Raw genomic sequence first — 12,850 nt, 5'->3', positions numbered from 1 at the left:
TGTCACCACCTCACACCAGCACTGGGAGCACTGGGAGCACTGGGAGCACTGGGAGGACTGGAGCTGCTCAGGGCTGTGCTGTGGCACACCTGCCTTGCAGCATGGCCTGAGCTCCCACATGAAGTAGCAGCAGCCTGTTGGGATGTGCAGCAGACTTCTGCTTGATGAACGCGTGTTGCATCTGTTCTTTCAGAGCAGTAATGATGCTGCACAAACACTGTCTCAATAGCACCGGGTTGATTTATGCTGGCTGAAAATCTACCCCCCTACCATGTGGGTTGTTGGTTTTTTTTGTCTTTTCTCCTTCCCTCCCCCTAAAAAATTCTCTTTGGAGCCCAATAAAACAGCAGCTCTCGGTGGTTCTGTTACAGCAGTAATACTGCATTCTGCCAGGAACCAGCAATGCTGCTCCCGGCCATGGAATTCAGGTAATGACCCATAACTGAAGTAAATTAGTGTTTAATTCCCCATCTCTCGCAGACAGCTTACTAATGGAAATTGATTTCCAGCTTTTTCCTTTTCCATTTAACATGCTCCTCTCACATCTTTATTTCAGATCCAAGTGTTTCTCGGTGACTTTCAGCCCAAGGGTGACCAGCGAGCTGTGCAGCAGCACCCAGCAGTGGCAAGGGCAGAGGTTCCCTGCAGGCACAGCAGCTCCTCCTGCCCACAGGAGCCCAACCTGAGATCCCCAGTTGAAACACATCGGTGTAGCTCATATCCCTGCAGCACCCCCAGACTTCATGCTACCCCAGGCCTGATCCTCATCCGTGTCTCTCACGCAGCTCACCAGCACCGCACGCCTTACGCCTTGGCACCGTGCTCTACCCACACATCACCCCGAGCATCGTTGCAGCGTCAGCCCAGGGCCAGGCGGTGCACGCAGGGCCCCTCTGGGCTCTGTGTAATCTGACCCACGCAGCGATGCGCACACACCCCTTTTCTCTGCTATTTGGGCAAAACTCAACGGCCGTTCCCCTCCTCGCACAGCAGCAGCAGCGCAGGCAGAAGCTGGCCTCGGATGCCCGACCTTTCTCCTTCGCACGGCACAGACGGGCGGTGAGAGACGGTAAGGCTTTACGGCTCAAGCCCCACGGAGGCAAACTGAGATATCCAAGCAACGCCGTGCTGCCCGCAGCCCTTCTGCAGCGTGTCGGGCAGCCTGGCTGGTGCTGGTTTACACTCCCAAAGCAGGAGCGACAGCTTGCTTCTGCCTGCTCGGTTCTCTCCCTCCAGAGACACATTAATAGTGCTATAAATTGTCTGGTGAAGGAATTGTTGGTGGCAGACGGCGTCGGGGGCATTTGTTCCTTATTGACATACAGACTGGCTGATGTGAGCTTCTAAAGAGGAAAGCTCTGCAGCGTGATGATGATAATAATAACCATTAGCACAGGCAATAGCAAAGCCTTGGTTGTGAGTTAGAATGCTGCACAGATGAGCAGATCGGTCCTGCCCTTCTGCTCCCTGCATCCCCTACCTGTGTTCTGAGCACCAGGGCTGTTTGTGTGCCTCCTTCTCTCTCCTTGCACTGCTAAAAGCAATCTCCCCCAGTGCATCTGCTCAGGTGCATTACGTGCTTCTGCTGACAGCACCGAGCTGCTGTGCTCCTGGAGAATCCTTTATCTCCAATGAATGCTAATTCAGCTTCAGTTCCTTAATGGAGCAAAGTGAAGGCGAACACAGACAGATGGAGGAAGGGCACGAGGCTGTCGGGTTCACAGCCCTCCTGAGGATAACAGCAGGGGAATGAAATGCTGGATGCCATCCTTCCCAGAGCTGTTTTGTGTTGGAAAGGTAATTGTTAAATATATGTTCCTTTCATGCAAACAGGCTGTGGTTAGACTGTGAGCAAACTAAGAAACCTGTGCCTCAGCTTACCTGTTAATGGAGGCAAGAATTCTGCTTCTGTCTGCTAGGGCTGCAGGGAGGATTAAAAGAGGTTCATTGAGAATTTAATTTACTGTTAGGACACTGTCTTGTTGCAGACCTCAATTAAAATACAAATCCATGGCAAAAAGTGAGATGAAGTCAGAATGGATGGGGTTTTCTAGGCATGATCTGTCTGGGTTTTCATATTCAGAATGGCATGCAGAGGAGAGATAACAGCTCTGCTGAGACGTGTAGGCTCTGTGAGCACACACAGTTGTGCGCTGTCTGACTTCAGCATTCAGAGGAGGAATGATAAAAGTAACTGAAGCCTTGTCTGCTAAGAATATAAGCACCTCAGGTGAACCCTGCCACACAGAGCTTGTAAGAGCCCAGAAAATAATGTGGGAGCCACTTTACTCGGCAGATCAAGGGGAAAATGTAACCACGGCAGAAATAATTACCCCTACTTCACAGCCTGGGCAGAGGGAAGTCAGTAGCAATGCTGAATACAAATTAAACACTTACCCACTAAAGCGGGGTGTGGGCAACGAGCGGAAAAGATCAAAGCAAGAAAAAGCGATTTCCAAACTGATGATCAATTGCTGTTTTTAAGCTGCAATAGGCAAAAGAGCACTGCACGTCGCCAGGGGAGGATGTGGGCTTACACCGTAGGTTTTACAGTCCTGCCGCACGTCGGGGGTTTCCTCGGCTGGTTCATCAATAGGAAAGAAACTCCTGTTTGGTACGAGAAGCTGAAAAAGCCCTCATGGTGCCCACCCCGCAAAATGTTCCCCGTTGCTTGGACCATCCTGTACACCGGAATGGGGTGAGTGCTGCACGGCCCCCCAGCTCATCACGCTTCTTCAGGTGCAATATTGCAAACTCTTCAGTTTGCCTTAATACTCCTTTTCTGGGTCAGCAGGGCAGGGCAGGTATGCTGATTCCCAGCAATGGGAATTCCCAGCTGTTAGCCTTGCACTCACGCTGGGGTCTGTACGTGCCCAGGCTGCACCAGGTTCCCCAGGAGGCTGTGGATGCCCCATCCCTGCAGGCATTCGAGGCCAGGCTGGATGTGGCTCTGGGCAGCCTGGGCTGCTGGTTGGTGACCTGCACACAGCAGGGGGTTGAAAGGAGATGATCGTTGTGGTCCTTTTCAACCCAGGCCATTCTGTGATTCTATGAAGCTGAGCTGCCTTCTGAGCTGAGCTCCTCAGCTTTTGCTCCAGGCTGTGCTTCAGGCTGCGCACAGCCCACCCTCAGCACTGTGATAGGACACCAATAACAACTGCTGCTCTGGGGAAATCCTGTGAGCCACGCAGGTGTGGGAGATGAGAGGACTGAGAGCAGCAAGGGGTGCAGAAGCAGCAGCTGTGCAGATACAGCAGTCGTGCAAACCTCTGCTGCAAATCTTGTGTGAGGAGTTTGTCTACATGATGGATTTACTCACTGTGGGACAGCAAAGCACTGACGAGTTTCCCTCTTCACAGCTATGCCTCCTACCTGATCTGGAATGACCTGGGTGGCTGCAGCAGCAAAGCTATCATCCCACTTGGCCTCTATGGGGCTCAGCTGGCCTTGAACTGGGCTTGGCCTCCCTTCTTCTTTGGTGCTCGTAACCTGAAGATGGTAATGTACCCTGGACACCCTGCTGGGTGTTTTGGGCCTCTTTGGAGAGTTTCTACCTAGAATTACGCAACTGTAAAGAAAGCTGCAGGAAGAGTTTTTGTTCTGTTATAATTAATGCTGCACCTGGCTCTAGGCAATGGTATCAGCCCCCTCCACTCCTCACCCTGCTCCTGTCCCTCTGATAGCGGATCCTACCAGAGCAGGGCGGGAGATTCAAAAGTCAATAGCCCAGCTGTTGCATCTCCCTGTTAAGGACTCGGGGTGGCAGATAAGTCCTTCTGAGAGACACACCCTGCCCAAGCAAGCAGCAAAGCAGCATCCCTGGGGGAGGGAACAGTAGCTGTGCTTATCGAGCAGTACAACACAACACAGTGTGCATAGCAGAGCCTTTAGGAGGGTATGCGTGAAGGTATGGCAGCGTGGCAGAGCTGGGCACATGCTGGACTCAAGAAGCATTTATCTGAACATCAGAGGCACAGATTGGCATGTTTCCATCTCAGCTTTGTCACCCTGTTGATGAAATGTACATTTAGAAATTGATAGCAGCCATTGGTACTGATGAGCATGTTTCTGATGCACCCACATAGGCATTATCAGTAGAAGGGCCACTGAGCAGTGTATTAATCTGTGAAACCTGATAACAAACAAAACAACGGCACTGCTCTCACTCCTGGTTTGGTCTCACTCATTTGAGTCCAGAGCCGAGGTCTTAGGGCTCACGATCAGCCCAGCTGAATCCTCAGCGTGAAGTCTCCCTGGTTTCTATTCCTACTCCCAACCTCCACGGCTGTGATGCCCCGTCCATCCCTGGAGGTGTTCAAGGCCGGGTTGGATGGGGCCCTGGGCAGCCTGGGCTGCTATGAAATGGGGAGGTTGGTGGCCCTGCATGTGGCAGGGGGTTGGAGCTTCACGATCCTTGAGGTCCATCCCAACCCGGGCCATCCTGTGATGACCTGCAGCAGGAGGGTTTTTCGTCTTGCTGTATGTTCCCAAGAGGAAGAACAACAATAATTTTCTTCTGTCTGCTCTGCAGGCGCTGATCGACATCCTGTGCTTGGACAGCCTGGCCATCGGCACCGTGTGCTCCTGGTACCGCATCAACAAGGTGGCAGCGCTGCTGATGCTGCCCTACCTGGGCTGGCTGGCCATGGCAACCTGCCTGACCATCCGTATCTGGAAGGACAACCCTGAGCAAAAGACAGGAAAGAGCGAATAAGAGCAGGAGCGAAATGAAGGCGTTTGTGAAACTGCGCCAAGATCTGATAATTTCTGGGGTTTACTTTTGGATAGGCAGAACACACCTCCTCTTCCCATCTTCATCGTGGTTGTGCAAGGGAGAGGTGTCCACAGACACCTGTGTGCTTTTGCACAGCAGTCGTGCAGCTTTGGGAACTTTCTTTCCAACACTGCTGAGGTTTTGGGGCTGCAGCAGTACGGAGATCTTACTGCTATCAGGCCAAACTGCACGAGCCAAATTAGGATCTCATGATACCAGTGAAGTTCAGGGTAGCAGCCCAGGGCCTCCTTCTGTCCTGCTACCATTCCCTCAAAACTGAAACTGTTCACACGTGGTAAATCCCATCTCTTCTGGACCAAATAAAAATGCCCTCCACTGATGCACACCCATTTTTAAGAGCCTGTATTTTTGTTATTCTTGCTGTTGCTTCATTTTCAAGTGTCACCTGGTTTGTGCTTTATACCATTAACTTCTTATATATCAGCTCTTGAGCAGGCAGTAATCTGCCTTGCTCTGCTGCAGAAAGAAACTGGGCACTTTGACTTCTATTTGTGGAGCACTGCATTGCTGAGTGTGTTGCTCCAAGATAAAGAAGCAATGATTAGAATGCAAGTGCTTGTCCCAAGAGAAAATACCTCTATTCCACCTCTGTGTGCTATTCCTTACCGAAAGGCTGACATCAATGCCTTGGGTGGGTGAGAGGACACAAAAACAGACAGAAAGCCCTTAAAATGTTGGTTTGTTCAAGTACAGAAACACAAGATTTTTCTTTAAAATGTAAAAACTTGCTGACAGCGCTCTGAAAGGTGTAATTACAGGTATCTCATCTCACAGAATTTCCATTCCCTGAATATTATTGCTCAGGAAAGGCTAAAATAAGAGCATCCCTAGAGAAACAGCACCAAGCCATGCCACAGAGCCAGGCATGAAAGGAGAACGAACAAGCCCTTGTCCATCCTTTATTCTGGCTCTTGCACTGATCTTCAATCTGAACCTCAAAAATGTTGTGTTCTACACAAAATATTTACTACTATTTTTTCAATCAATAGAAATAATTTATGGGAAGAAAAGAAAAGGGAATCTTCTTTCTGGCAGCTGTCTGTAGGTTCAGGTGTGTGGGTTTATTTGCAAAGGTTTGGGAATGTAAAATAAATCGTGTTTGCTTGCACTAAAATGGAGAATAAATAAACACAAGTTTATTTTAACTTGTTTCACCAGTTTGGCATTAGGTTTGCAAAAGGGATCTGAAAAACTCAAAGGATCCCATCCCCAGGAGTCCATAGGCTGCGCCCAGGCCCTCAAAAGAAGGGATCAGCAGCAGAGCTGAAGGCGGCCTCATTCCTGAGCGTGTTTTAAGGGCAAATGGGCTGAATGTTCTTGTGCCCAACAACTGCAAGTGGAAGAGCTGGGTGCTCAGCATGGCAGGAAGATAAGCCCAAGAGAAACAAACAGCAGCAGCTGAGCACAGACAACATTTGTGCTGCTTTTTGGAAATCTGGCCACGGATCTTGCTCTGTCAATTTGATCCCATCCATTTCCTCCATTGCAGCTGAAGGACACCTTCATTCAGGGCTGCTGCGAGCGTTCTGCTGTCATCTCTGGAGTAAAAGCTGCGTGAGAGCAGGGCACTGAGCAGATGTGATTGTCAGCTAAAGTAGGGCCATAAAGCACACAGCAAGCAGCAGCAGAAAGATCATAAGCCAGTTACAAACAAACAAACAAGTAAAACAATACCATATGCTTCTGGGCTTTATCTAACTGCATGCTACTCATCTTATTTACAGCAAAGGACAGGAGGACATACATTATTTCTCCCTAAAAAGAAAGTAATATCTGGGCTGGAGATTCAATTCGGTGGAGTTAGGAACGATTGGGGGCATCTGAGCACCTCTGCTCTCCTGGTTAGCACGGAGCAGCCTCGAGGAGCAGAGCAGAGCCATCTAGCGCAGCAGGAAGGATAAGGCAAGTCCTCGCAGCGCTCCGGCCTCTGCAGAGAGGAGGAACATCACTTAAATTACGTGTAAGCTGGTGAATTGCTCTTGAATCGGCACAAAACTGCAATGCTTAATAACACGTCCAAATTCCATACCTGGACACCTATTTGGACACTCTTCAGAATTCCCCCCCTTTTCCCTTCTCCCTAATTTTTATTTCCTGTTAAGGTAAAGTAATACCTTGAATTAAATAGGATTGACTTTTATGAATATTCATATTTGCCCTCCCTATTTTCACCGCTGGCTTCTTTATTGCAGTTCTCCCTTCCAGTCCACCTATAATGCACCAGTAGCTTCTCTGATGCTTGCAGTTTCTTGCAGGCAGCAAAGCCAGCAAGTGCTCCCATGTGTAATGCATACGATTACAAGAAATCAATTGACAAACTTAAATTCAGCAAAGCACCCTCTTGTATTAATATTTAAAGCATCATTTAGTGTATTTACCACTTAAACAACTATGCTAAAACCCTTTGCATTAGAATAACGTTAATGATGTTTCAAAGTCAGCCATCCAGAAAATCTCTTCTGTTGTGCAGTGCAGAGCAAAACCAGCCTGTCCTCATGGCCTGGTTTTCTATTACTGCTACCCAGTGGATCTCGTGCTGCTGACCACCCAGGAGGGGAGTAAACTCTTCAAAAGGGCTGACAACAGCAGGACTAGGGGAAATGGATCCAAGTTGAGGGAGGGATGATTTAGGTTGGATGTTAGGGGGAAGTTCTTTACAAGGAGAGTGGTTAGGCCCTGGAACGGGCTGCCCAGGGAGGTTGTGGATGCCCCGTCCTTGGATGTGTTCAAGGCCAGGTTGGACAGGGTCCCGGACAACCTGATCTGAATGTGTGTGTTTGGTGGCCCTGCTAGGCAGGGGGGTTGGAACTACATGATCCGTGAGGTCCCTTCCAACCCGGGTGATTCTGTGATTCTGTGATTCTGTGACCACGCGACAGCTGGAAGAAGCACGTGGCAACACAGCATCCTCCTGCAGACCTGGGCTACTGTCAAATCAAAGGGAAGAGGAAAGAGAACCCAGAAAGATGCAAGAAATCCAAACCATGCCTTGGAGCCTGGCCTGCCAAAACTTGTGAAATTTTGCCTCTGAGAGGGGATTTCACTGGAGGTGCCATGGGGGTGAGCTCAGGGCCCTCCTCCCTGCTATTCTCTGTCTGAGGGGCATTTTTCCCCAGCCCATCTGCAAGGAGCATGGAGGAATTTTGCCTGAGCCAAAACAAACAAAGGCAGCCGGCAGGCTGGATCCATATCGCCTTGGTGGCTATGCAAGGTGCTCATCCAGCCCCTTAAATTAGCCTATGGAATGGATACCATATCCCACCCCAGAGTCAGGGAACATTCATAGCACACCGCAGGACATGTCGTGGTCTACATGGCTCAAGCAGTGACTCAGACAAAGGCCATGCATTCGTGGCAGTTTTCACAGGGTCGTGGCATTTAGAGAAGAGCCACCTCTCAGATCTCCATGTCCAGGGATGATCCCTCTCTCCAGGCTTCAGCCAGTCTGTCCAGAAAGACATTTTCAATACGAAACCAATTGTACACTTGATCTGAGCCCACAGGGCACATCCTCTGCCTGCTGGATATGCAGTATTTGTCCATAAATAAAATCTTGCTGCGCCTTTCCATCCAGCCCCTTTCTCCAACCCTTCCTCATTCAATAATTTACTAGCTGTTCCAGAAAACACTCTGGCTTCAGCAGGGAGGAACTTAAACTGACTCGCTGGTATCTGGAGCTATGTTAAAATAGAGAGTGAAATGTTAGAAAGAATTTGCTGCTGTGTGTAAACTTCAGTGAGCTGATGACAGGCCAGCAGCCCTCCCACAGCCTCTCGTTAGCGCTGGGAGGGGCAGAGCATCAATTCCCAGGGCTCTGAGCACCCACGGCTGGGGCTGCTCCCAGCAGCAAGGAGGTTGTGCTGCCTGGAGTTGGCCTTAACTTCCAGTTGGACTTTGAGTTAATTGGGCAAGCAGCAGCGCCTGCCCAGTAACACTCCTTCTCAGCCCTACAGGAAAGCAGTAATGGCTGTGTGTGCTGGGGATCATAGGCCAGGGACGTCCAGGGCTCGGATGTGAAGAGAAAGCGGGCGAGGAGGTGAGAGCATCCCTTCTCTCTGCTTGCACCTCAGCTCGTTTCAGCTGAGGTATTGCTCTTTTCACAGCACTGCCCAGAGGGGCACTGCTCAGGTTGAACCTCGTGGGATTCTGCAGCAGCTGACGTCTGTGTTTTCCTACCCCTTCTCTTAAAACTTGGCAGTGCAGTCCCGCAGTGCAATGAAAGGGGCAGGTGAGGGCCTCCAGGGGCTGAAGGAAGGAAAGCTGCCTCCGCACATCACTGTCAGCGAGTGTTTATTTATTTATCATGTAACGGTAGTTACAGCCGGAAAAAGCAGGAGGGGGATGGCTGCCAGACAATGTATCTAGGGAGATGTTTTGTTACTGCCACCAGCTGTCCCTTCGGAATAGAGAGCACATCTCAGCCATGACTCACACAGCCAGTGTCTTATTTCACTCTCACATCTATCCAGAAATGTTCCTCCAGCCCAAGAATGCAATAAAAGCCTCCTTTTCCTGGCAAGGACTTCCACTGCCAGGTCTCTTCCACTGCCCCTTTGTGATCAGCACAGAGCAGCCATTTCAACAGCAGTAAAGCTGCTCGGGCTGCAATTAAGAGGACAAGCAGATAACCTGCTGGGCAGAAAGGTCAAGGGATTATAACACTCTCCTTGTCAGATACTCGTTCAAGATGAGAAAGGGGAAAAAAAAAAACATCAGATTGTTCCCACATGTCTCTAAAATCAGTGGGAAAAGTGCTCTGTATTTGGAGGGATCCATGATCAGATCTTAATACCTGAGACGTGAGCCAAGCCAGAGCGCAGCCTCCAGAACAGAGCTCAGCCTTCCCTTGCTGGCTGTCCCCTGCCGGCAGCTTTCCCAGCTCTTCAAGTCCTACTGCAGGGTTGGTGACTTTGAAGCCTATTCCTCCTCTTTATTCACAGCTCCGATCGGGCATTCTGGCCTCGATGCCCCAACACGGGGAAGCACAGGGGGACGGGCTGCCAGATGTTGTAGGACACATCTTTCACAGGATGGCGAATGGGCTGAGGCAGGAAACCACAGCCTGGGTTTGCGCCGCTGAGAGGGAAGCAGCTGAAGGGCCCATCCAGTTCTACAGGGTCGGGTCCCTCCGCGGGAGCTTTCCCCACAAGTGAAGTGCAGCTGCTGAAGATTTACTGAAGAGGGAACAGTCCTCCCCTACCGGCTGCATCCAGCAGGGAGAGGCACAGGGTTCTGCTGGCGGTGAGCAGGATTTGGCCTCTGCTCTCAGCCTGCTGTGTGAGCTTTGAGGTGCTTGCAGACCTCCAGCGCTTCGCGGCCACGCAGCCGTTCTGCTGCGCAGGGTTTCTCAGAGCAGCACGAACTTCACAGGCAACAAAATAAAGCATGGAATCAGTGAGGAGAGGAAGGGTGAAGGAAGCCTGGGTAACAACGCCTGTTGGGAAGCGCAGTGATTTTAGCCGCGTGCTGCGGGGAGGTCCTGGCGTGAGGATGGCTGCAACCCGGACCCCCAGCACTCCTGTTCCATAACGTCTGATGGGGAAAGAATTCCATCAGTGGCTCCAGCCATCAGCTCCATGCACGGATGCCCCTGAACACACGCACAACTTCAGGGGAATTAGGGTCATTTAAAAACAACTGAATACAACCGATCAAAGCTTTCATTCCTAAGGCTCTAATGCAAAATGTCAGCTTGACAGCAGCTCGGTGGTGTCCCTTTATATTTTTGGCACAGGCAGACTCTGCAGGGGGGTGGATCGTGACTATTTAGTGCACTGCCCTAGATGGAGCTGTGAAGCAGCTGGGGAAGGGCTGGATAGAGGTAGAGTCTCAGTGCCACATTCCAGAGATTAGATAGGAGCTCTGCCCTGAGCTCTGCGGAGGGGCCAGGCAAGTGAAAGCTAAGGCTGCAGGAAAGATGGGACCTTAACAGTCAAGAGCTTCCAGAAATAAAAAAAGAAAAGTGGGTCAGAGTGAAGAAGGGTGCGTTTAACATACAGGGGGAAGACAGAGACAAGCTGTCAGTCATTAAGAGAGGATCCCCATCCCCAAAAACACTCCCAAAATGTCAGAGGTGAGAGTAACTGGACAGGGGAGCTGGAATCTGAGTGTAGTTACCAGGCAGAGCAAAAACACTACACTTGCTCTCCAGGAAAGTATTTCCAGCTTAAAAATAAATAAAATTTTGCACCAGGAAAATATATGTTCCACGGATAGGATGTCTTGGAACGTCTCAAATCCTTCACTGCGCTGCTGTCGCAAAACTCCATGCCAGCCATCACATAAACAACTTTCTCATCACTAGCAAATAGAGAAGGAGTGAAGGGGTGGGTGGTGTGCCCTGTCCCCAGAACACATTTCAGTGATGCTGTTAATGAAGAACTACAAAAGGTATTGTGATTCTCACAGTGCAGAAAGCCAAGCTAGCAAGGGGCTTGATAAAGCAGCCAGAAGGCAAACTATCTGCCCAGCAGCACAAGTTCATTCCTTTGTGGTGGTGCACAGCCTCTAAAGCTGTAGGAGAGCTGGCGATGGGGGAACCACGGGTGTGAGATGAAAGCAGGTGCTCACATCTCTGATTCCTACACAGAGCAGCCTGTCCTCCTCAAAGCGGTTTCCCGCTAACGTAGCCTGAACGTTCGATCAGATACAGCACAACATTTCATCTTCATCTAAATCATGACAGTGGGCTCCTGGGTGCAGAACCCAGGATGCTGGAGCTCTGATTTCCAATGTGCTTTGGCTAAAACTTGAGTTCTGCATCATTACACGCCTCCCATTCACCCCACTTCATGTCACAGAAAAGCTTCCCTGAGAAAGGCATGCTCAGGTTTTCACCAGGCTTGGCTCACATGGGATTGATACAAACTTTGATTAAACCGTGAGAAGAATTTCACATCATTCTGCACTTCTGAAGAGAGAATCCTCCCAAACTGAACATACAAACCCCTTTTCACAGCTCATGGGAAGCCCAGACAAACCCTGAGTATCCTTCCAAGCCACCGCAGCCTCTTTGAGAGCTCTGCTTGACACACTGCTGAGCAAAGCAAACACCCGAAGCTTGTGTCAATAGAATCTCTGTAGTCCTCATTTCTTTTATGAAGGACGGGTTCCACACCCACAATAGTTCAGAGCAATCACAATAAGCACTTCACCACAATGCCTCCAAGTGCTCTGTCCTTGGCACGCAGCTCACACCAGTCCCACTAAGTGCTGCCTCACCTCCAGGTCTGCACACACGTTTATCATCACAGCTCACAGTCTGATTCTTTGGCTCCTGTGCAATCACTCATCCGACATCTGCATCCCCTGCAGAAGCAAAGGGGAAAGAAACAGAGGAACCCTGCAAGAATCTCTAAGGCAATAGACTTTCAAAATCCGTACTCTTATCTGGCAGTGTTATCACTCCTGGAGTGCTAAGCATTTTTTAAATATTCAGCCAAAGAAGAGAAAAAATAGAGAACAATGTGCTCAGCACGTGGAATTGGAACTGTTCTGCACCTCAGATACCCACTGTGAATTATCAGCCTGGCTTCACAACATCTGTAACAAACTTCTGGCTTCAATTCCTACCGATACCATCTGTAACACTAACTTCAACAAGCTCCAATTTGGGATTTCATTCTCCTGGAAGAGCAGGGGGAAGGAAAGGCAATTTCTTGCTCTGGGCGCTCCAGGTGGCTCTCAGGGCCAAATCCACAACAATGGGGATTTTCCAGCAAACCAAAGGGGATTGCCACTCTCCCCTCTGAGCCAAAACAGTGGTCCTTCAAGGTCAGCAAAATAATAAACTGGCAAATGGAAGGTGAATGGAGAACCTGCCAGCTCTGCACCTTGCCAGCGATCCGTCACAGTCATGGATAAACAGATCCTGACGCTTCCAGGATTTTCCACCCATCTCTTGTCCCACCCACCACCAAGTCGTCACTTAATTTTAAATTAAAAAGGAGCGCGGGGGATTGTTAAAAAGACGTAGCAAAAGCTGGGGAGGGAAAGCTGAGAGCCTGGGACACCCAACCCCATCCAGCCTCTATCGCTGCTTTGTTCCATATTTAG

At 49.9% G+C, this 12,850-nt stretch overlaps 1 protein-coding gene across 3 annotated transcripts; it reads left to right on the top strand.

Annotated features, from left to right (window-relative positions):
• Positions 1–952: 952 nt before the first annotated feature.
• TSPO2 (translocator protein 2) lies at positions 953–5,940 on the top strand. 3 transcript variants are annotated; one of them, XM_042833658.1, is made up of 5 exons: positions 953–1,069; positions 1,555–1,797; positions 2,486–2,698; positions 3,360–3,498; positions 4,532–5,940. In XM_042833658.1, the coding sequence occupies exons 3-5, from the start codon at positions 2,526–2,528 to the stop codon at positions 4,712–4,714; spliced, it is 495 nt and encodes a 164-aa protein (XP_042689592.1). In that variant the 5' UTR covers positions 953–1,069; positions 1,555–1,797; positions 2,486–2,525; the 3' UTR covers positions 4,715–5,940. The 3 variants fall into 3 exon arrangements, with proteins under 3 accessions (XP_042689592.1, XP_042689593.1, XP_042689591.1); XM_042833659.1 differs by lacking the exon at positions 1,555–1,797 and having other exon boundaries at positions 2,495–2,698; XM_042833657.1 differs by lacking the exon at positions 1,555–1,797.
• The last annotated feature ends 6,910 nt before the right edge of the window (positions 5,941–12,850 follow it).

The sequence above is a fragment of the Centrocercus urophasianus genome, unplaced genomic scaffold (assembly GCF_019232065.1).
Source record: "Centrocercus urophasianus isolate 14NV4802_14NV808 unplaced genomic scaffold, USGS_Curo_1.0 seq_42, whole genome shotgun sequence".
NCBI classification, from domain to species: Eukaryota; Metazoa; Chordata; class Aves; order Galliformes; family Phasianidae; genus Centrocercus; species Centrocercus urophasianus.
This window is presented reverse-complemented; position numbering and strand designations above follow the sequence as displayed.